This window comes from Mastacembelus armatus, chromosome 17 (assembly GCF_900324485.2).
Source record: "Mastacembelus armatus chromosome 17, fMasArm1.2, whole genome shotgun sequence".
Lineage (NCBI taxonomy): Eukaryota > Metazoa > Chordata > Actinopteri > Synbranchiformes > Mastacembelidae > Mastacembelus > Mastacembelus armatus.
Genome location: NC_046649.1, coordinates 14,451,540 through 14,476,877, shown reverse-complemented (window position 1 = coordinate 14,476,877; position 25,338 = coordinate 14,451,540). Strand labels below are relative to the sequence as shown.

The window sequence follows — 25,338 nt, the reverse complement described above, 5'->3', positions numbered from 1 at the left end:
TTAGGATGGAAAGGGTCAGAAGGTCAATTAAGTTCATCCAGAAAACAGCTGAACATATCTCCAATGTAAGCATTTATTTTTCAGGAACAGAAAGGGTGGGCAGATATGGGAGTGATGGGCGGTGGGTAACTGGGCTCTCAATCCAACTGAACCATCCATCTGCTCAGCCATCAATCTTTACGCTTGCTATCCCTCTGTTCATTTACTCATCTGGCCATTTATCCATCCTTGCCCGTGGCCAAAGGGCGATGTCTCTTTGTGGCCCTGATAATCTGGGCCAATTTCCTCTGCAATTTATTTTCCAGCCAACCACCCACCTGGTCAAGCAGCATCAGGCTTTTCAAGGTAGAGCCACTCAGCGCAGCAAGCCCCTTCCCACCAATCACATCCTGTTTTTTTTTCACCCTCAGTCTCAGACCTTTTGTTTTTTATGTTTTGAAGTTTCAGTTCGGTACTGGAGTAATGCAGCCATTGCTGTTTCCTTTCCTACAGTCTCTGACACTATTCAGAAGCCATTGTTTACCTCTCATGTCCTAACCCTTCTCCATCTTTGTTTTCTATTATTGTCTTCTATTTCTATCAATAACTCTCTCTGCTGTCTCCCCTCTTCTTCTTTCTTGTCTCTCCCTCCCTCCATCCTGTCATGGCTCCTCAGTATTCTGCTGCTGTCTTGTGTGGAGTGATTTTGCCCAGACACGTCTGGCTCTGGGTAAAGTGCGGTCCCTAGAGAGCACGCTCCGCAGCCCCCAGGTCGCCGGCACCATGAATACATTATGATCCCCATTTCCATCCTGTTGCCACGGCAGCACTTTCGGAGCCGCAGGGCGATTAAGACGTGTGCTGTCAATACCCTGATATGAGTAGAAGTTGGATCTGGAAACTGCCCTTTGATCAGATTCCATTCACCTGCCTGCTATTGGTGGCTCCAGTACAGGAAGACAAAGAGAAGGTCTTATGGGCTTTTTATTGCTTTGACAAGCTCACCTGCTACACATAAGCATAAGCATGCATCCATCCCCAAGCTCATTTTCCCACCTCTGTGCTTTATCTATGTCTTTCCTGCCTGAAACCATTTCCCTCCCTTATTCTCACTTCCGTTGCTCCTCCCAATCGCTGTAGTTCAGCTAAGGCAGCATTATACGCAGTCTCTCTCTGCTCTCTGATATTCAGCTTTCCTCACAAAGGAAGCAACTCCCTTACCTTTTATTGTTTCCTTTTTTCTTTGGGGGATGATGTATAAAACATGGTGCCTCAGGTAGAGGATGTTGGGTAGGAAGCCATGTCCCCCTAAATGGCCAGCCGTGTGCATGCGCCTAACACTTCACTGAGCAATCTGTCAACATGTCAGCAACACATGTTTTGTAAAAAGCCTCTGGTGGGAGCCAGGGGAAAAAGGCACTCCTGCCAGACCAGAGAGGAAATGCTTTTTTCTCCTCTATGCAGTGGATTTTCTATTGCTGGTGCTTAGTCCCACGGGCCCCCCCCCCCACTACCACCCTCCTCTCCCCCACACATACACCCGTTGTCTGCACTTCAGAAATTTGAACTGGGGACCCTCGAGGGGCTTTACTGGGAGGGTGGGGGTAGGCTGGGAGGGAGGGGCTCCCTCTTTTTCAGAGAGTATGAAATTGTGAAGGTATATTGTGGCAGGTCCCCAAGCGGTCTTTTCTAATACCTGAGTTTCTGGCGAAGCTGGAAATTACCAGCGGCTCCCCCGAGGGACGGCTTTATCCACACCAGGAAGGGGAGCAGAACTCAGTGGGGAGGTTACTTAATGCATGGCTGAAATAAAAGAATTTCTGAGAGACAGAGGCTGAAAAGCTAGCTTTTTTTCTTTTTCACCCCCCATTCCCTCTTCCTCTCTTTTTCCTCCCCAGTAGTATAGTTTACTACTCTCTGCCTTCTCTTGAAGGGTTCTAGTTTAATAAACTTTCAGAGGATCCTGCTGGTGCAGACAGCTAGACAAATACCCTTGTGTGTTCTCTTTTGTCGGAGATACAGCTTTTTGTTATGTTCTTGCAAATTTGATTTCTCCCTCTGTCTTTCGTTTTCTCTGCCGCCCTCTGTCTCTCCCTCTTTCTGCATTTGTCTTCATCTCCCTCGTTCTCCTCTCGCTTTCTGTCTCCCTTTTCGACACACACGCACACACATACACCACACACACAAAGTCAAACTCTGTCTCTTGTGGTTGAGTTTATTGTTTGGTCTGTCTCTTCGTTCTCCCCCTCTGTGCTCCCTTTTGTTTTCTGTATGTTTTGTTGTATTGTGCAGAGAGGCTGAGATGCAGATAGAATGCAGACAGTTTGCCCTGGGTGAAGAGTGCGTACAAGCACGCTTGGTGTCTATTTCACAAAACACATTCATCTATTTACACATGACCAAATAAAACGCTACTCTTTTAAAGCACAGGGTATACAGGGTATACTTTTATCAAACAGATTTGATACATAATATTTTGGGTGCAATTTACCCATCTCACTATATGGCCTTATTTTCTCCTCACTATATACCAGGGTGCCCTTTACCTTGGTAATCAACACCTACCTAATGTCCATGGATCATTAATCTTATCTTGTTCATAACCCTCAAAAAAAACAAAAAAAAATCCTATCCCATATATGAAATACCTCTATTTCTGCTTTCTCTCTCACTCTTCCTCCCCATCTACTGTTGGTAAATAATTCAACCTTTTCCCTGTAACAAGTGCTGGCCTTAATAGGGAGCAGTACCTGTAGTTGGGATAAACAAGGCAGCTGGCCTCACCAGTGAAACAGAGGGATTTGGGTTTCATGAGGGCAGAGGAATAAGTCGTTTCCTTCTGAAAGGCAGAGCAGACTGGCTGACATTAATTAAACCCTATAGGATAAAGGTTATGTGAGGCCTAACAAAGCAGAGACCGTGCATGCATGCAGGATGTTATGTTGGCCGAATCTTAATCAAGACTTCTTAATAAAGCAACATGTGGGAGCTTAGGCATGTTTAATATGTGTGGTATGTTTACGTTGTTCGGTTCCAAAATGTGTGTTATTGATGTAAAGAAGTGACAACATTTCATTCAAGAGAAGAAAGGCACTATTCTCTCTTCCATTCACCTTCATTTGCAGATGCCATCTGATAATCCAGAACCGTTCTCTGGATATCACTTCTGCAGCATTTTCAGCATCCTGATAAATAATAGACATAGGCAACTTTCTGGAGAGTTCCATGTTTTTAGAAAATGTGTTGCCCAGCATGCTTTGTGGTGCTAGGTGTGCGTTACCAGAGATTCTCCCATGGTGCACCTGTGACTAAGTCACCTGACCTGGAGCTTCAGCATGGAGCTTGGGTGCCATAGCTCATCTTTTACAAATTACCCAGGGGGCTGTGCACCATCTCTGTGCCCATATCTCCTCCCTGCTGTATGCATAGTGCATGGGATCATATTCCCCAGCTCCAACTCCTCCTTCAGACAATGAACAGCAGCAGAAATGACATTCACCTCACTAACCCAAGAATGCTAAGGAAAATACAAATTAAGGAAAAGAAAAAACACTGCACTGACCTATTGGCTTTTTCTGTTTGTGCTGGGTGTATGCTGGTTAAAGAAAAAAAGAAAAACAGCATGGATCCTGTTGCCGGGAAGTCAGGGTTCTGTGTGTCATCAGGACTCCAATGGTAACCTTAGAACACCTCTTTTTCTCACTGTCTTCCTGACTCGTCAATTTATTTGCATGCCAAATTTAATTAAAGGTCACCTTATTGGTAATATTCTCTTGATATTTAATGTAGCCAAGCATGATAGCCACTGGAGGAGTGATACAGGCTTTATTACCATCTCACTATATGCTGTTTCTATATTAGTGGCAGAGTAACACTAGCTCTTTCACTGTAATGGCATAATAGTAATGTCTTCTCCTTTCATATACTGATAAAGGCTGATGTCCTCTCATCTACAACAGCCCAATGAAAAGTAATTAGCTGATATGGATGTTGCTGTCAGTGATAACTGATATTGGGGGACTATTACATTCACTCTCCTGAATTATGATCCTTGAAATGGGTTCATCACAGTAAGCTGCACATTCAGATAGATGTGAGATTACCACATATAAGAAGGAAAACTCCATATAACTGCAGTAGAGTAGTATTTTCAAAGTTATGAGGACAGCTTTACAAAATGGTCACAATGTCCAAAAAAAATCAAAAAGATTTAATGCGGTACAGTCTATTCCATTCTTCTCCTTTTATTATAACACATGACTCAGCTCTACTTGATTTATTCACCTAATATTGTTTATAAAGCAGATTTCAAATGTAAAGTCACACTGGGCATCTGAGATTTTCCGCAAGTTTACTTGTCTTGAATGGATGATAATTCATATGGGGGTGTTGGCAGTCATACTGAGTTCCTCTCCTGAGAGAGACATAAATAGCCTCCCAGGTGGTGGTGTGTAACTAAGTAAATGGTTACTAAGCCAAGGAAAGCTGGGCCTATATAAATAGGGGTAGAAGAAGTATCCGCTGAGGTGCTGGAATGAGAGGAGGGTATTCAAGAGTAAGATGAGCCTCAATAATCTCTTTTAAGGATTATTCTACAGTGACCCTGAAAGTTTTTCACTATGTACATCAGCATACAAACTTTCAGCAAAACAATCCAAGGGAAAGTTGTTTTTTTTTCAACTGATAAATAGATAAACAGGAATAAATCAATGTGAAGTGATGGATGAATAAGTAAAATGCCCTGTAGTCATTTGTCTGGTTGTATTCAGGCCTGATATTCCAGCCCTGTTCTACAAATGGAGATGAGGTTGAGGGCAGCAAAGGAACTGCTTCATTCGTTGAGGTGTATGCATGTGTGTGTATTAGTGTGTACATACGTGGGTTTTCATAATACTCAGTGTTATTAAGATATGGTGATGAGCTGCCTGGATACCAGCAGAAAACAATAGAAGGGAAAACAAAGCAAACCCCTAAATCTGTCTGCCATTTGCGCTCACATACTGTACACACATGTCATGAGTATTCTGGCACAGTTACTGGGCCAGGGAAGTGCTGGTCTGGGGCCTGGCCCATTCTCCAGAGACAACCCCCTCCGCCTCCTCCCTCTCCGCCCCCTTCCCCCTTCCTGTGCAGTCTGTAGACACAGTCTGAGGCGACAAGGTTGCACAACAGCTCACAAAACCTCCACTTTACAAACATGATCATAAAAAAGCCACAGCCTGCCATTAAAAATCTGTTTAAGAAGAAAAAATAATTAGAAGGAGTGTGATAATTGTGTCAAGGGGGACATAGATCAGACAAATTATGGAAAGAACCAGAAAATCTTGCCGTGGCTTTGTTACTTTGCTGTTGGTTCATTTCAACATTGATCCACCCTTCCATCTGTCATCCTTTTCCTGTGCTCCTTCTTCAACTCTCTATTTCTTTCTTTCTTTCTTTCTCCCTTTTTTGGATTTGAGAGTGGAGGAGCCTTCTGGCTTTAACAGAGAGGGGATGAAGATGTTTATTCATCTGGAGGGTATTAGAGCCATGATTAAGGAGAGGAGGGAGTAGTAAGGCTGATGCGACGGCTGCATCGCTTGTTCGTGGGCCGCCTGCGGGATTCTGGCCAACACACCAGGAAAACAAGAAATGAAGAATGAAAAAACTTGTAGTGAAATTCGATTCTCTCGGGAAAGGACAGAAGTTTAATTTTTAGCCGTCTCGCTCGCTCTCTCATTCTCAGTCTCACTCCCTGTCCTCACAGCAAAGCTAATTATTAATGAATGCGGTTTCTGTTGAACCTTGGAGAGGTGTCAGCACTGCAGTCACTGAGGGTTAAGAAATCTTGACATTTAAGACAGGGATGCATGAAAATACATCGTCTTGCTTGAGTTGAGGCTTGTTTTTCTTCCCCTCCCTCTCTCCTCTCCAAAATGCATGTTTTCTTCTCCCTCCTGGGCTGTCTCCAGTTGTTTTACCACTGACAAGCTGGGATGGCATTGAAGAGATATCAAATAGAGCCACAGTGCATTAATCAGGAGAACTAAAGGTCATGGGTCAAGAGACAGGGTCAGGCTTTTCTGATAAAATGCTAATGCTAAGGCTAACACACAAGTCCATTGCAAGGGTTGTTTTTCCATATGTGTGATATTTCTTCATCCGTTACAGTAAGAAAAAAAAGGTGTTGGTATATGACTTATTTATGGGCGTTTGGCAGAATAACTGCCCTTTAAAATATTCTCAGTGTATATGAAACATAGATCCGAGTGTCTGAAGTTACAAGTGAAATTATTCTTAGCTGAAGTCTAGCCCAAGTTTTATGGGTCACTAGGAGGAAGTTTGATTAAAAAGAATTAGACGCTATTTTCTGAATTCACTGAGTGCTGTGCTTGGTTTCAGTAATGGATAGCTCCTCTTGAAACTTGCAGAGCAAACCCTATTTTAATGAACCGACCATACAGTAACTCAGCATATTTCTATACGCACAACAATTTTTTTCTTTTCCAAGCTGATCACATAAATCACATTTCTGTGAGTAACGAAGAGCAGGGACAAATAAAACTGCATTCAGGTAAACTCTCTCATGGTGTGGGAATAGCAGCAGAGTAACAGCATAGGACAGTACATCACAGCGCTGCAGCATCACTTACGGTGGCTGACTAGCTGAGTGGCTAGCTGACCATCCACTGAGTCCTGCGCCTAGTCTGCCGCAGTGAAACAGCACACATACTGTACATACACACCCACGGAGTCTCGCCTGCCTATTGAAGCCCAGCCCAGCCCAGTCCCGCCTGGCCCATCACTCCCATAGAGCCAGTGCATTGAGGCAGGCGGTGAAGGGGCATGCTGGGGGACAGATTGTCATCCTCCTTTCTCCCCCTGGGAGGCTCACTGTGTTTGCTGGTCCAGCCAAGACCTGGGGAACAGCCTCCTTCCTGTTTGTTGTAGTCTACCTGAAGTGGTCAGCTGCCCTTGCTCTTCACAACACCAGCCGTTCAGTTCTACAGGAAATGACACCACTGCCACCACACCTCTCCTACACACAAACTGCTTCACCTAAATCCTAAACACAGCTCTGATCATCTTGTCAGATAACACAGTACTTTCCCACAGAAGATCAGTATTCAACTCTGGTGTGAAATATTGTGTTTTACAGTATATCCATGACCCTACCACAACCATAACCTTGTGTTTATTATTGTAACCGTGACAAGGAAAGAGATTTTAACCAAAACCACAATCTTTTTTGAACCCAGCCAAGTAGTTTTTGTTCCTAACCCTAACCAAGTTGTTAGTGTGCCTAAACATAATGAAATCATGCTGCTTCTGTAATCATAATGGCATGTTTGTGGCAGTTTCCATGACAATGGAGGTCCATTACTGTGTCACTTTTAATAATTCAAACACTTCAAATGAAGCAAATTTCAAGTGAAACAATAAAACGTCAACATCAGCCCTTGAGCCCACCCACTGCACTCTGAATGGTAATCTATTATGAACTCCAAATTCACCTTTTTTAAATAATGGTGTAATTAAATCTCTCAACTCATTGGCAGCAAATAGAAGCACTCCTGACAGTTTTTTTTTTTTTTTTTTTTTTGTTAACCCTGTCTTTGTGACTTTATAACACTTGCTTCTAACACAGAAAAATACACACCAGACCACAGGCAGGGCCAAGCATAATAATATTAGACTGTTTCCATACAAACTGTGTAAATAGTCATTCTTATTATAATCTTTTGTTTATATGAAGTGCTGATAATATTTATCAAATAGTAAAGTATCTTACAGTTCTTATATTTTATAATTTATGACATTGTTAAAGGCCTGGTTAAACATATATGGCTTCATATGAAATGATAATATGTATTTGTTATGGAGGATAAGTAAGGTGATGCATAGATAGCATTAGGTCATTTCTGCAATCAAACACCGTAGTTATGGATTGATACATGAGCCGGTTTTTTTGCTTTGAGGCAGCTCCTACATGCAGCACATGCATTCTCTTGTATATTAGAGGGCTGACATTATTTACAGAAACATTACCACTGATTATCTTCCTAAATATTGATTTTAGTTTTTCCATGTTGGTGGAAAAAAACGTAGATGAAATGAGGCATATTTCAGTCATATGTAATGGAATTCCACCCTTCATTATGTCTCACTATCATGGAAGAAAAAGCCAAGTAAAGGATGACTGGCCGCCCTACTTTTCTTCCTCTGGCCTTCCATTTGTCTAACTTTCCAGGGATGCCACTGGGGCACTGTGATTTCTGGGACAGTGACCAAGTGCTCCTGTCTGAGCTGGGGGACGTGGGTAATGTGGACAAAGTAGTTGACAGTTTGCCTCTTCCCCATGGTTGAGAGACAGAGCCATGAGAGCCAGAATAATGGACACCCAGACCACAGAGTCAGGACAGTGCTTGATGTTCCAGCTCTTTGTGTCAGGCCCTGTGTGAAAAAATCCCCACTGACTGCAGTTTGGGGGAGTGTGCATTTCTTCTCCGGGTGTGTGTGTTGATATGTGTTTTGTTGTGCGTGTGTACATGATGTTAGGCTGGAGTAACTCGCTGCTACAGCACTGATGAAACCCCGGGAAGTGAATCCTCATTTCATCTACGGTTTTTCTACCTCGTCCAGTAAAAGATAGCATCCTTGTGCACTGCTCCTCCAGTCGTCTCGCTCAACCCCTCCTTCACATCCTGTAGCATAGTGGATTTGATTGATCTGTAGCAAGGGGGGAGAGGGACCTGACATTTCTCAGTGATGTGTAAAAAACATATTGTGTTTGCTAAGAAAAAAAGAGAAAAAGAGAGAGAGACAGGCTGAGTACACACACAACACACACACATACACACAGATCTTACTATATTTGAGGCTGAGTTTAATAAATAAAAAACTTCCAATTGTGCTTATTTGTGTGTGTTAATCAGTTGCGTGCTGCAAAAATCCATCCATCTAACCACCTGGCACTTTTTCTTACAGCCACTGGGAATTGTCAGTGTTTCATTTTGACTGGATTTGATGTCTTAAAACAGGGATGTAGCAGGGCTACTGTGAGTAAAGCCCAGCACTGGGCCTATTCCAATAGCTCTGTGTCCTCTGAGCCCTCAGTCCTGAATCAACTGAGTGATTTGTTCATCTAGCTCGAATTAGTCCCAAAAAATTGACACCCCGATTTCTCCACTCTCTTAGTCTTAGCTAATGTAAAAAAATAAATAAATAAATAAATCTCTTGCCACCTACTCTATTAGATCTTAAGTGGTTGAGTCACAAACAAGGCCGTACATGATAGCGTGTTGTTCAGACACACATTGCTATTTGGGCATCAGAACAGGAAAAGCGTTGATATGACACATGCATTGTCTCATGGGAACGGCTCACTACTTTTCCCAGTAACTGTAAAAAGATCCTTTCTGTGAATATGAAGTGGGGTCATGGTGTTACATCAGACAAGTTGTCAGCTTTTTGTTTATTCAATGAATCCCCAATCCCTGATGTGCCACAAATACACTCACACAAACACATCTCTTATGACAAACACTACTGTACATACAGATCCCTGGTACGCCGCACAGGAAGATAAGGTTTGGCGGCTGAAAGCATGGCCATGCTTTGCTTCACTAGAATGGCCTTTGAACAAAGTCTTGTTTTCTACAGAAGTGGCAGATGAGTGATAGCAAAAACACTTTTCGATAAGATAAGGTTCTGGACCTGGATAACAGTTTGGCTTCCTAAATAGAAGCAATGCACTCTGTTGCTGTCAGGCAGTGATAAGCCATCTTGAACTGCTTCCAAGACGTCAGACATGAAGGTCCAGAAGCCAGCAGTGAGCTAGTCCCAAACCATGGTCCATGAAAGGTTTCAGTAGGATGTACTACTAGACAAAAAAAAGATACACAAATGCGTATATAGGCAAAATTGTTTAAACACAAGATTTAGACAATGATGACAAACAAATATCCAATTCTGTTTATAAAAACTGTAATTTGAACTAATAATAATTAAAAGTAATTATGTGTGTAAACCTTCATTTAAGATCTTGCATACTTACAATAAACATACAATACTTCACAACAGCACAAATAAGATCATTTCAGTCTAGGGTTCGTATTTCTTATTTTCGCCCACATGATGTGAAAAATTGCACAACACCTCCAACATCTAAAGCTTTGCTTTTCAACTGCAGGACACTTCATTTTGTCAATTATTAGTTTGCATTTTGTGATATTGTGTTGTCGAAAATACGTCAATGCAGCACTGATGGTAGAAAGACTAATCTTTGCTGAGTGCATATGCATTTTCAAAATGTTATACCAGATATCACACAGTAGCTTTACCCGCGTACATGAGATTTTTGTACAGTATTGGACTGCTAGACTGTGGCAAATGTCTTTGTTTACCTTACATATGAATTCAATTGGTCTACCACCCAATCTCTCACACAGCCTACACTTTTGCAGTCTAGTCTCTCTTGCACTCAAATGCCACTGTGACAGAGTATCTGCATTCAATTGGAATAATTCTTACTATGTGTATAATTTAGTATTTAAAATTTGCCTGCCTCTGTGTTATAGTTCAAAGGGAAACGTCATCATGAAAATGAACAGTTTGCTTTCTTAAAAATATAGCTTGTCTAATTCTGAGGTACATTAGTTGCGTAAATCAAAACATTCTTTAGGGGTTCTGAATGCTATGCTGCTGTGTACAGAAACAGCAAACTGAAGTATTCCCAACATTAAGGATCTTATTTGAACAGGAGTATTTACTCTGGAAAAGTGTGCTAAAAATGAACATAGAGGAAGTGGTGCAGAAAAAGAAGTTCAGACTGGCTCAGAGGAAACTGAAACCTGCGTGTGAAGGGAGAATATTTAGTGGTTACATTTACAGTACAAGGAAAAAGAAACACTAATTTCTATAGGATGGCAAATGCCTGTATTTACCTTACATAAATAGTTTGTATGTATATATTCTGTGGACTTGGCAAGCTAAACTATATGGTAGTTTTTAAACAGTTTTCATTTACTGTAGCTTAGGGCTGAATCTTACTAGTAAATATGGCTATGGTGCATGTCATGCCATCCCCTATAGGAGCACTCCAAATGAGGTTGTTTTGTTCCATATAGCAGACATTTAAAAGAGAAAAAAGGAGGGGGTAGGGACAGAACTCCCAGAGAGGGACAGGCCTTAAGATGGAGGTCTTCCTCCCAGGACGTGACAGGCTGTTGGCTGGAGGATGCTCAGGAAGGCCTTGGCAGACCAACAAAGACAGCCCTTCAGCTGCAGGGTGTAGTTTTTCAGGCCCCAGCATCCCCTTTGGCAGCAGCACAGAGAGTGCTGGCGTGCACAGGCCCCCAGCCCGAGAGACAGGGAAGTAAGGCCCATTCTTTTATTTACTCAGGCTGCTGCTGAGGCCTGGGCATTTCTTGTCTGGGTGAAGAAGGAAAAAAAACAAGTCTGTCTCTCGTTCCCCTTGAGACCTCCTGAGGAAGATTGCTCTTTCATCTATAGTTGTTCACACACTTGTTTCGGCCATTTCGCCATGTATGTTTGTTACTGTGAGTAAGTTTGTAGTCTGTACAGTCATGTTCTCAGTCTGTATGTGTGTGTGTGTGTGTGTGTGTGTGTGTGTGTGTGTGTGTGTGTGTGTGTGTCTGTGCATAAGAGAGTAAAACTGCATTAAGGCTATGTGGGACAATTGTGCCAAAAATATACGGTTTTGATTTTGACTGCCTTAAAGCAGATGTAATATTTCTTTTGTTCTTTCATGGTCATCACTGTAAGACACAGCACTCAGAGACCATGTGTTTTACAGAAACTGTGTTTTTTGCTTTATAACAAATAAACACACTGTATTCTACTGTAAGTCAGATTAGTATGATGATACACTCACCACGTCAAATTCAGAGGCTAATTAAATACATCGTTATACTGTAATATTAATATTATGGCATTTCTTTATAATATAGCATATTTTTCAATATTCCACAAGCCTAATATTAACAGATATATTTGCCCACCTAAACATACAGTGTGCTAGTTGAACTCAAGCAATGTTTGCAACTCCCACATGCCCCCCACAGATATGACTTTATGTATGTGGCTTATTGGAGTAACGGCACTAAATAAATAATATACATCAAGAAAAGAAAAAATGGAATCAAGTTGTCCTTACAGCTTAGTAGTGTCTCAAGGCAAAGGCATTCTCATTTAAGACAGCAGAATTTCATTTAGCCTTGTATACAAGCCCATTTATTTGTTTGTTTTATACTATTGTCTCAAAGCCAATTTGTTTGACTGTAAGGCATTGGCTGGGGTCATTCGTCTTACACTGTCTTCTTCTCCTATACCCTGGAAGGCAGTATGAGAGAGGGCAGAGCCGCCCCCTCTGTGGAGGAGGGCATAGCACTGAGTCACCCATCCTCCCTCAAACAAGAGAGAGAGAGACACAGAGAGAAAGAGAGAGAGAGAGAGAGTGGAAAAAAACATGGAGACGTGTGAGAGATAAAGCAAGTAAACCAAGCAAGGTTTGCTCCTTGAGTGAGATGTGTGTGCAGAATGGGCGCCTTGCCAGGGGTGGGTGGTTTCCGGGAGGGCCACGGTGTGGAGGTGGGCTCTCAATGTGCCGCTTTCAGCAGTTTAGAGGGGCAAGGGAATGGCCTCCGACCCCATCTGTTTCCTGAAGATAGGCCCTGATGGGTGTAAGAGCTCAGAGAGGGCATGATATCCTGACAAAGGGCAGATCTCCCAGCAAAAACAACAGAAAGGGAAAGAGAGAGAGAGAGAAAGAGAGAGAGAGAGAGAGAGAGAGAGCGAGAGACTTAGATTTGTCAGCTGAAGGAGAGTATAGAGGTTGGATTCTGGAAAGAGCCTGTGCTTTTCCTTCGTCCCTCTCATAAATCTCTGCAGTTTCCTCTTGTTTTTCCCATTCCAAGTTTTGGCCTTTTGACATAGTTTTTTTTTATTTTTTTCCTGAAGGGGTAGGGATTACGTTGTTTTATTTAGGTAAGGAAGTTCACAGCACTTAGAATTCAGCAGCGGGAAGAAGTGCTCTGTAACCTTTTGAACCTGTGGAAAGTGATGAACTGTTTTCCATTCATATCACCATACAGTGAACCAGTGGAATGGAATGTCAGCAAAGAAGGAATTTGAATAGGGACACATTAAAGTACTTGTCAAACAACGTTGATGGTGTTCACTGGTCATTCTTTGCACCTGCTTGTCCTTGAGTGATATAGTAGCCACTTGGTTGCCGTTCCCCATCCGTTTCCTTGTCCCCCTTTCCCCTCCTGCATCTACACATGGCACATTCATCCATCCAGTGTCAGTTGCCTCATGGCTTAGCACAGAGCCTGCTGACAAATATGGTAATAATGCATAGCTGTTGAGTGATCCCCTGAAAAGCCTATGTTTCAAGAAAATTGTCTGTTTGCAGTGAAAGGTTCCTAAAGGCTATGCTTAGCTAAATTGGTCTAACTTCTACATATATTCTTCTCTTTCACTCAAGAACTGCTTTTCTTTGATTTTTTTTTTTCTTTTGTCTTAAGGTCATTTCAAGGGTCCTTGTTTTTAAAAAATATTCCAGTAATTGTTAGGGAATAATAGAAATGTTCTAATTTACCTCATGTCGTGCTTACATCCTAAAGTACGCCCATTGTCTTGTGTTGGCTTTAAATGTCAGAGAGATTGTGTGTTGAGTCACAGTGGGCTAAGCCATTACATGGCCACATACAAGGTTAATTGTAGTAAAAGTATTTTCACTTATTCTCTTCTCTAATTATACTTTAAATTGCAATTTAAATGTAACTTTTTAGATAACACCTAAGGAGAGGTATTGTTTCTGATGAAGAAAAAATGGTCTAAGTTGCAAAGAATTCTAAATTCATACACCACAACCTCATAATTACTGACAAATAACACCATGGTGGCCTACCTTTTCTATTTGAAATAGCGAGACAAATGAGTTGCTAGTTCAATCTTACAAGGCACCTTTCTTACTCACGCTCCCCTTCACTCTGTTTTTTTTCTGACTTGATGCCCTTTTTTTTCTTTTTCTCTTTTCTTCTCCAGATGGTGCCGATCTTGAGGATGACCCATCATGTTCTTGGCCAGCATCATCTCCCTCCAGTAAGGATCAGACTTCTCCAGGACACTGCGAAGACTATGATTTTGGTGAGGACGAAGGGGGACCTGGCCTGCCATACCCATGCCAGTTCTGTGACAAGTCCTTCAGTCGCTTAAGCTTCCTCAAGCGGCACGAACAGAGCCACGGCGATAAACTCCCTTTTAGCTGTACCTTTTGCAGCCGCCTGTTTAAGCACAAGCGCAGCCGAGATCGACACGTGAAGCTCCACACTGGTGATAAGAAGTATCACTGTGGAGAGTGTGACTCTGCCTTCTCTCGCAGTGATCACCTCAAAATCCACATGAAAACTCACGCCTCCAACAAACCTCACAAGTGCCCTGTGTGTCGCCGTGGCTTCCTTTCCTCTAGCTCTCTCCACGGCCACATGCAAGTACACGAAAGGGGCAAAGATGGAAGCAGCTCAAGCCTTTCAAGAGCTGATGAATGGAAACTGAAAGAAACACGCAAATGCAGTCGCTGTGAGGAGGGCTTTGATGTCCCAGAAGAGCTCCAGAGGCATATCGCTGAGTGCCACCCTGAGTGCTCTCCATCAGAGGATGGTGGCCTGGGTGCCACCCTGCAGTGCATCTACTGCCATGAGCCTTTCGGTGATGAGGGCACCCTGCTGACCCACATTGACCAGGCCCATAGCCGAGATAGGAAGGGTCACACCTGTGCTATCTGCTCTGAGCACTTTCTATCTGTTGAGGACCTCTATGCTCATATGGACATCCACCAGCTCCCTGAATCAAGTAACCATAGTAATAGCCCTTCCTTGCTGACTGTGGGCTACACCTCTGTATCTAGCACCACTCCTGACTCCAACCTCTCTGTTGACAGCTCCACAATGGTGGAGACAGCACCACCTGTGCCCAAAACAAGGGGCCGGAGGAAGAGGGCTGCTCAGAATACATCAGACATGGGAGGACGTTCCTCAAAACAGCCTAAGGTATCCTACAGTTGCATCTATTGCAACAAACAAGTATTCTCCAGTTTGGCTGTGCTTCAAATTCACCTTCGAACCATGCATCTGGACAAGCCAGAGCAGGCTCATACTTGCCAATTTTGTTTGGAGGTTCTGCCCTCTTTACTAAATTTAAATGAACATCTTAAGCAGGTTCACAATGCAGAAGATCATGCTGCCCTATTAGCCAGCTTGCCTGATGCCCTCCTTCAGTGTAACTTCTGTCCTGAAGTTCTGAGTGATCTCAACGCCCTCCAGGAACACATCCGCTGCTCCCATGGCTTTCCTAGTCCTGTGGCCAAGGAGAGTAATGCCTTCTTCTGCCCCCAGTGCTTTATGGGGTTCTTGACAGAGGCTACCTTGGAGGAGCATGTTCGTCAAACTCACTGTGATGGGGGAAGCCTGCGCTTTGACTCCCCCCTGGCTGTAACTCCAAAGGAGCCCATAGTAGAAGTGTACTCCTGTTCATACTGCACCAATTCCCCCATATTCAACAGTGTTCTGAAGCTAAACAAGCACATCAAGGAAAATCACAAAAACATTCCACTGGCACTAAACTACATCAACAATGGAAAGAAATCGCTGTGCACTCTCAGCCCCTCTTCTCCAATATCTGTGGAACAGACCATGCTGAAACAAGGCAGCTCAGCCTCACGCACCACCAGTGAGTACATATGTAACCAGTGCGGAGCCAAATATACCAGCTTAGACCTTTTCCAGACTCACCTAAAAACTCATCTGGATGGCCTGCAACCTCAACTCACCTGCCCACAGTGCAACAAAGAGTTCCCCAACCAGGAGTCCCTGCTGAAGCATGTGACAATTCACTTTACTATTACCTCCACTTATTACATTTGTGAGAGCTGTGACAAGCAGTTCACTTCAGTAGATGACCTACAGAAGCACCTACTAGACATGCATACTTTCGTGTTCTTTCGTTGCACTCTGTGCCAGGAGGTGTTTGACTCAAAGGTGTCTACCCAGCTCCACCTGGCTGTAAAGCACAGCAATGAGAAGAAGGTGTATCGCTGTACCTCCTGCAACTGGGACTTCAGACATGAGACTGACCTACAGCTACATGTCAAACACAGCCATCTGGAAAACCAAGGCCGTGCTCATCGTTGCATTTTTTGTGGAGAGTCCTTTGGCACAGAGGTGGAGCTGCAGTGCCACATCACCACTCACAGTAAGAAATATAACTGTCGCTTCTGTAGTAAGGCTTTCCATGCCATTGTTCTTTTGGAGAAGCACTTGAGGGAGAAACACTGTGTGTTTGAGGGGAAAACACAGAACTGTGGTGCTAATGGCTCTACTGTAAGTGGTGGGGATAGCCAGCCTAAAGAAGATGCTGAGCTACAAGGACTCCTAACTAACAGTCATGGTCCAGGTGCAGTAGGAGGATCTGTGGTGGAGTCCCAGAACAGCCATGATGGAAGTGAGGAAGAGGTGGACACTGCAGAACCCATGTATGGGTGTGACATCTGTGGGGCTTCTTACACTATGGAGTCACTCCTCACTAATCACCAGTTGAGAGACCACAATATACGCCCTGGTGAGAGTGCCATGATGAAAAGGAAAGCTGAAATGATAAAGGGCAACCACAAGTGCAATGTCTGCTCCCGCACCTTCTTCTCTGAGGCTGGGCTAAGGGAACATATGCAGACCCACCTTGGGCCTGTCAAACATTACATGTGTCCCATCTGTGGAGAACGCTTCCCTTCTTTGCTCACCCTGACTGAGCACAAGGTCACCCACAGCAAAAGTCTGGACACAGGCAGCTGCCGTATTTGTAAGATGCCACTGCAAAGTGAGGAGGACTTCCTGGAGCATTGCCAGATGCACCCTGACCTGAGGAACTCCCTGACAGGTTTCCGTTGTGTGGTGTGCATGCAGACAGTCACCTCCACATTGGAGCTCAAGATCCATGGTACCTTTCACATGCAAAAAACAGGTACAATGTCCTCAAACCAGCCTATAGGCCGCAGTAATGCTATCTCTCAGAACCAGCAGCAACACCATGCCCAAAAACTTTTCAAGTGCGCCTCTTGCCTCAAAGATTTCCGGTCCAAACAAGACCTTGTGAAACTGGATATCAATGGACTGCCATATGGACTCTGTGCATCCTGTGTGACAGCAGCTGGTTCCAAGAGCTCAAGCCCAACAGTGAATGGAGGGAGGCAACAGCAGCAGGGTGGAGTCATTACGCCAGCAACAACTACAGCAGCATGGATCCAGGGGGAGAGTCTCAGTCCTGGAGATGGGAAAGGCAAAGCCGTCTCTTCATCATCTTCATCCTCTTCCACCTCTTCATCTTCTGCTGCCAAGACACGATGCTCTAGCTGCAATGTGAAATTTGAGTCTGAAGCTGAGTTGCAAAACCATGTCCACACAGTCCATCGGGAACAGGCTGGGGACAGCAACAGCGGGCAGCACAAGACCCCCCAGGTGTCACCCATGCCCAGAGCCAGTCCTTCACAAACCGAAGAGGTATTTATAATTTGCCTTTGTGAAAGCCTTGAAAGAGATTGTATAGTTAATGAAATAAATATTCATAAATAGTTTTGTTTGTTCATGTTAATTGGCAAAAATGTTTTTTATGATATTATATTACCTTTTATTTACCATTTTACAGAAGAAGACATACCAGTGCATCAAATGTCAGATGGTATTCTACAGTGAATGGGACATCCAAGTTCATGTGGCCAACCATATGCTGGGTAGGAGATAACTCTTTGTGTTTCATTCATTATTGTCTCTTTTGCACTCCTTCAACAAAGTCATAAACAGTGTTTGTGTAATATCTGTGTATATATGTATTACTACATTGTAGCATACATTTAATCAGTGTGGAAACAATTTTGTTTCCATCATTGATGCAAAATAACAATCAAGGAAAATTCACCCAGTTTCACAACAAATATTAAAATTTTAAACACATTCATACACAATCTGTTTATACTTTTGTTTAAAGGTGTATCACACACCAAGCATTTATGTGATATTTGTAATAAAATATCGACCCTGTCTCATTCAGGCTCACAAGTATCTGGATCACATCACCAAATAGGTGGAATTATTTTAATATTTTCACCATCAACTGCATCCCCAGTGTTTTGCATCTGTAACCCCATGTTCTTCATTTTCCCATGCATGTGAATGGTATATTTTGCATGCTTGTGGAGCAGAATCTCTCTACTTCAAAACACTCTGTTATGAAAATAGTTTGAAGTAGAAACATACTGTACAGGCTACTGAATATTTAAATCATATTTTGTTGAAACTGTGTAAAATTCCAAATATTATTCTACAGTTTTTCACGTAGTTCTTTACATTCTTGTTTGTTTGTTGTGCCTGTTCACTTGCACATTCTTTTTAGATAACTGAGATCTGAATACAACATTGAGTAATATACTTCCATGCCTTCTGCATTGACTAAAATTAACTGAAATAATTGCTAATTTATTGCATGCATCACAAAATTATCAAAAAAAAAAAAAAAAAAAAAAATCTCTTTTCACAAGATTCCTAAACAAAGAGTACTGGTGTAACACTAACCTCCACATTTTCAAAATGTCTTTACTTTTGGTTGTCATTTATATGCAGGCAGAATAATTTGTAGAGAACAGACAATTGGAAAACAGGTTTTCTTGCCTGCAGTAAGTAGGCGTCTGAATTCCGGTCTCACGTTCCTTTATTCATTCATTTATTCAGCTCGTTTGGCGGCTCTTTCATTACACTGCATTATCTGTTGTCTTCAGTGGGAGAGAGACTCATTGATCTGGAACCAAACCGCTCTCTCTCTGTTTGGGACACGCTTCTAGGCGCAGGTGAATTTAAACACGGTGGGCAATTCTATCAGGACTGGTAGGCAATTCTATCAGGGACCCACTGTTTGTGCATAAACAATCAGAAGCATGTGATTTGTGATTTTGATGCTGCGGTGTATTTGCAAAGGAGAGAGACGAGCTGAGAGTGTGTAGGTGTGTATTTTGTATTCATCTTTGCGATCTGCTCACCCACTATTCTACTGGGGGTGCCTAATACAGTACCATGCCAGCATTAGTCCTTTCTCTCGCAAAGGCAGGCACGGAGCACACTGGGAGGGTAGAAAACAAACCCCCCTACTGGTTATTTTATGTCTTTCAGCCGCACAAGCACACAGTTTCCCCCATAATAGTGGAATTCAGACAGCTTAAGATAACAGGAGGATAGGTGATTGGGTTATTGTCTGATGTCTTATTTCTCTGATATGCCATTGCTTTGTATTCAACATGATCACGGGTTTCATCAGACTCCTCAAAAGGGTTTCTGTTAAATGCAGATGCTTCTGTGATCTGTAAAGTATGGGGAAAACAAAACTTATTGTAATGAAAATTTGGCAGAAAGATGAAGTTATCAAGAAATGATTGAATTTTATAAAACAAACAATAAGGAAACATGAATAGAATAATGGAAAAAAAATAAGTTTGAAGGGGTATGAAGAAAAACATATGCGCCAGGTTAGTTGTATTACAACACTGACAATCTCGTAGCTTTTACAGCTTTTGAAGAACTCGTTGCATTTTAGTATAGAATGGGGTTAAATTCACTCTAGCCTATAATCACTGCAAAAACCAATGCGGGCCAAGAACAGAAAAAAAATACTAATTTGGAAAAGCTCTAAATACCTTCTCTACTGAAAAAAGGGACACTTTCTCCTTTTAATGGCCATCTGCACAGGAGAGGGGAAACAGGGGGCTGGGGTCATCTCCGCTCAGCTGTCAGCGTTATTAGCGTAGGTAATGGAGCAGACGCTGGATTCATAGGGGTGTTGTTTTCATCCATGCCCCGCTCCATGGTGTCAGTTCACACTGATAACTCTATATATAGTGATGTGCCGTGACATAACCATAGTGCTAAGTGTATGGAACAACAAAACCTGAGCTTGTCTCACCCAGACAAGTCCATATTAGCAGCCTTTGTAATACAATAGTCTCCGAAAACCAAGTGCACTCAGCCTCCACCCTCACCTCCTCCCATTGGGCGAAGTGCTTGTGGCTGCCTCTTCTGTATGACTGCCAGCACATTTTGATGCATAGATATTACACTCAGATGATGACGGTCCTGATTCAGACATAAAGCGCAGCTTTGGTGCCCAGCTACTCGACATTTACTATGATAATGGAGGTAAATGAAAGCAAAGGTGGTGGCCATGGGTGCAGAAGGGTGTGTTACAGACCAGCCCCAGCCAAGCCTGTGAATGGCCCCACGTGTCTTAAGATGGAGGCCACAGCCTGCTAGGGCCCAGATGGATCAGTACACATTTGCTGTACAGCTGGTCGCTCTGTTTGGGGACCTGGTGTGATACTCCTATGGAGAAAAAAAATGATATCGCCACCATCCAAGGAGCAATTTAATAGCAGGCCAGAAGACAGCTGGCCACTCTTTAGTTTAGAGTTTTTTTGGCATGGCACACTTACAGAATTGAGGGTGTCCGATTTTTCTCCAGAGACACACAGATTTATACAGCTTTCAGCTGCTGCAGTCACTATCAAATGTTTTATTTCTGTTTTTCTTTGAGATTAGAAAACAAATATATCCATCAGGTCATTTTACTATGTCATTCTGTAGTAATTGCATTGGAAATTTAATATTTTATAAAGTCATCCATTTTTTTAAGAGGACCTTTGAAGGTCTTTCATTGACACAAAAGCCTGTTTGGTTTTATCAGCATGCCATCATGCCACCCCATCGCTTCACTTTGACCCCACTGTAAACTATGACATTTGGAGCCTCATAGGGGGCACATTTGGCCCATTTATCGCACTGTTTCAACTGTCCCTGTGTGGATGTTCAGAGCCCTGACATGTTTTGATGCACAGGTTCTGTCTTAAAGGGTTTTAAAGGTGAAAAGGTGTTTTGCTTTTCCAAATGCATCTACTTTCAATCCAATTCTCATCTTTCTTGTGTATCGCAAGCAGTTATTGCCAAAGTGGAAGTGCTCTGAAGAACAGTTGTAAACAAACAAACCAAACCCCATCCCAGAAGCGTTTTGGGGTCACCTCTATGGATTTTTTGGGTCGGTGACAGCACCGAGCTTGAAGCCAAGTCAGGGAGGTGCCTTCTCTCACTTTCACAGAGAGGAGCCGGTGGCCTGGTCAGCCCAGGCAGAGGGGGGCACTGGAGGGGTGGAAAGGTTCGGGGGCGGAGAGGGAAAGGCACATTTGCTGTACAGCTGGCCGCTCTGTGTGAAGCAGGCACTGTGGGCCGTTTCAGAGCTGGAGAGGAGAGCAAGTGAGAGGCCTTTAGCTCTTGTCTAGTTTCTCCTCCTCCTTTCTGTACTCTTTCTCCTTCCCACCGCTCTCTGTCCACTATCTCTCCATCTTCCCGTCTCACTATCTAGCTCTCACGTGTTCATATTAACCGAGCTCCAACCTGGCATAAACATACTGTGTTGGCTGTGAGTGAAGGAACAGACAGGAGGCACACTGTAACAGTATTTGAAGCTGAAAGCCTTGTTGTGTTTCTTGCTAAGGGCCACAAATTATCCTTGACACCTATCCTCTTGTCTTGGGCCCCAGAGCAACTTGGCCAGTGTATGTTGATCACTGTCTCTGCCCTTGTGGCAACACATTTACTACTCCATTAAGCTTTTTTTTTTTTCTCCTGGTACATAAACGGAATATAGCATTTTCATTTTTTTTTGTATCGCCCCTACAATCCTCTTTCATTAGTTATGTCTGATAGTGTTCCCTCCATTTTTTTTTTTTTTTTTTTTGGATGCATTCATAGAGCGCATACACATGTAATCTGCTAACAAACATGGCCAAACAGTCCTCATTTGACTCCTAGGGGGCTGGATGAGAGTCAGAACTCAATAGATAACACAGCACAGGAACAGGATCAATCTTATGAAATAAATAAGAGAACAAGCTTGGACCAGCCAGTGGAAACAAAGGAAGTCATGCGTGCCATATAGTAAGTCTGATATCTGCCTGCTTTTATTAATTGGTGATTAATAACGCCTCTCTGTTCGTTAGCGCAGTCACCTCCCGTGCAGCCAAGTGTGTTGCTGCTAATATGCAATTATGCGCACCTTACTGCTCGTTACATTATACCTCTCCCTGACTAATGTGGCATCCATGAGGAGAATAGAAAACAGTGAGCTGCAAAAATGAGCTATCAGTAAGATTCTCACATTTACTGTGTTACCTGCCTGTCTGGATGGAAAACAAAAAAGAAGTTTCTTACAAATTCCTCAATATAACCAGGAGACTGCATTAAAACTTTTACAGCATTGCAGAGACTGTTTTGCTCTTCCTGGTGTTTTTGTTGTAAAGCAGAGGTAATTGACATCACCATGGGGATGCTCTGTTGCTAGGCCAGACAAGCTCAGTCTGATGTGGTCCTTATCTATTGATTTTTCTGACATTTCCCCACACCTCACAGACTAGGCCAACATGTGAGAAAATATCTGATGATCTCAGTTCATACAGCCTGTTTGTACAAACTCCGAGCGAACACTCGCTGCCCCTCACTGCATTGCAATTGGTAGGTTGATGTCACCATGGTGATTTGGGGCAATTTCCATTCAGTGATTGGCCAAACTGTGCTCATTTGCTGAGTTAATCATTCTAAAATACAAATTACCATCTAAATACAATAATACAGGCTTGCATAAATCTGACAATTTTTTGTGGAATATAAAGATATCACCTAATGAAGCATTCACTAGACTCTCCTATAAAAGTCTAGTTAGGGAATAAAGGTAGGTTCTTCCCGTGCTTCTGCCTATGTTTTATTGATATACGGGAAGGATGTCTCCTTTACAGTGTTAATGCCAACCCTTGTTCTGAAGTGAAGCCCATAAATACTGAATGATCAGAATTAACCTCTGCATTGCTCCAGCTCCCCATGGTCTCTAAGATGTCACCAAGGCCGTAGGTGCATGCACACCCCTGGTCTGATGGGGTTGCTTAGCAGTCTGACTGGAGGGGGGCTTATGGGAGAAGTGCAAACAGACAGTCCTGCCTTAGTAAAGGTCAGAACTGCAACCTACACCTCTCAAATCCCAGTCTGGCCCTGATGGGACCAGGGTTCCAGGCATGCCTAGAGGTGCTTGTGGTAAGGGAGAATTACAGTCAGAGAGAAGTAGTGCTCTACTGCTGAACTGCATTGCTTTTAGAGGTTGTCAGCACCAATACTAGTGTGACAGATCTGATCTAACTTTGTGTAATGGCTCTTAACGTGGCATGTTTTTGGAATGACATGCACGCTGGGACACCAGCAGCTATCATATCCTACCGCATAGGAAAGAGTTTCAATGTTGTTCTCAAAATTGTTGTTAAGTACACTTCATAGGTGTAGAGAGGTTTGTTTTACAATACAAACAAACTCCAAAAGAGTGCCGCAAAAAGTTTTCACTCTCTTTATGGAGCACAATGGTGGTTTTTCAAACTACCATGTAACAAATGACCATCCTCATCAAACTTTGGCTGTGTGAATGGCAGACAGGGGAGGAGAGGGGAGGGGGATAGGGTTCTGAAAGGCCCCCCAGCGTCAAAGCCTTAATAATCATGTGAGCAGCGCTGGACTTCATTACCCTCCTGTTCGACAGGCCGAGTGCCAGCCTGGATTGCTGGCTGGCTGTGGCAAGGTCAACGGCGGAGGAAAAACCAGTTACTGTGTTACTCTGGAGCGGAATGGAGAGGGGCGGCCATCTGTCAGCTCAGGCCTGCCATACCCGCAGAGCAAATGGACACGGGCGGCTAGAGGAGAGGCCACAGACACCCATAGAGCTAAACCCAGTGAGCATAACACTGAGGCATGGACACAGATCCAGCCAAAGAGATGGGCCTTGGTACCACTAAAACACATATATATACACACTCGTAGTGGAGAAGTTGAGGCTATCTCTAAGAAATTTGGCAGCAGGTTGTGTGTGTTTATGCATGTTTGTTTTTAGTGTCAGCGCACTATTGGGCCCCCACTGTTTTAAGTCCAGATGGCAAACCATTTGATAAAAAGTTGATAAAAGTTTTGCTTTGCTTGCAAACAGTAAATGTTTTAATCATGGTGCTTCTTTATGAAGACAAACTCCTTGTGAATATAAGTGCAGAAAATGTTATAGCTTTTAAACCACATTTTAGATTTCTGCAGGGATCACAGGCACGGTGGAAGCAACATGTTTTCTTTTTAGCGATAACACAAACACTTCCATTTGCGGTATACTCAGATGTCATGCTCTTTCATATTAGACTGGTTTTAATGTTTCACCTTGCTGGTTGTTTGTCGGCATGTGAGTTGCACCGGCCCTCTCTGTGAGGACCTTTACGATGCCCTCTGGCCAAAGTGGAAGAACCCTGTGGAATGTTCCAAAGCTCTCTAATAGGTTTCAGGTGCTGCGGGCCACCAGCCAGCCCCCCACCATCACCACACTCTGCGTGTCTTGTGTGATAGGACTCCCCGCTCAACAGTCAAAGCACTGCCATTTCTCCTCTAAAAGAGAAAGGGCAAAGCAAAAATACAAAATGGATACTCAGAATTGTTTACTGTAAGAGTTTTGTCATTGTCACTTCTTTAATCTTTATCTGGTTCACACTTATCCCCATTATCAGAAATTTTTAACATTTAATTGCTGGCTGTAGCTGTTTTTCTCACATGTGTGGCTGAAGTTCAGGTAGAAATGCAATTTGCATCTCTGCCATCCCACAACTCAGCAAAGATAAGTTCCTCCTTGTTTTCCTCCTGTGCCAAGAGTACTGACCCCCCGGCTGGAGCATCAACATGCTCCGGAAAACAGGGAGAGGGAGATGGTCCTGGGCGATTCCCCTCACATTAATGGAAATCACACAGGAACTCCCTGGATGAAAGCTTTATTAGTTATTAAGGTTTAATGTTGATATCAGTGCTTATATGTTTACTGGAGCGCATGGTGCTGCTGATGTGGAATAGTCAGAGAGGTGCAGATTTAGTAAGGAATTAGTGTACACCCAGGATTTAATTAAGGGGATCTATTTCCATCTTGTTAGAAAGAGATAATGTGAGTACTGCATGCATCATAGGTTAACATATTAAATGCTGCTCCTTGTTACAGTGTTATATTCACTACAATACCACTAGTAAATTATAGAATTGAAACAACATGCAATGTTTTGCTGGAAGAATTGTCACTTAAAGGTAACTTTGAGCACATAGTGTAAGGTACTGACCTTACTGTGCAATGTGCCTTGAGATTCATTTTTATTGTGATTTGGTGCTATATAAATAAAACTGAAATTAAATTGAAACCATACCTTTTTTGCTATTT

The 25,338-nt window shown here is 43.0% G+C and overlaps 1 protein-coding gene across 5 annotated transcripts in view; it reads left to right on the top strand.

Moving 5' to 3' along the window:
- Nucleotides 1-25,338, top strand: part of znf521 (zinc finger protein 521) — an 88,387-nt gene that overhangs the window by 25,334 nt on the left and 37,715 nt on the right. For all 5 annotated transcript variants that reach the window (XR_003296045.1, XM_026313124.1, XM_026313123.1 and 2 more), the window contains exons 4-5: nt 14,032-17,537; nt 17,683-17,767. Coding sequence is in view for 4 of the 5 variants with exons in the window: in XM_026313122.1 (XP_026168907.1) it covers nt 14,032-17,537; nt 17,683-17,767 (3,591 nt within the window). In the remaining variant the exon portion in view is untranslated. The remainder of the gene's footprint in view (nt 1-14,031; nt 17,538-17,682; nt 17,768-25,338) is intronic.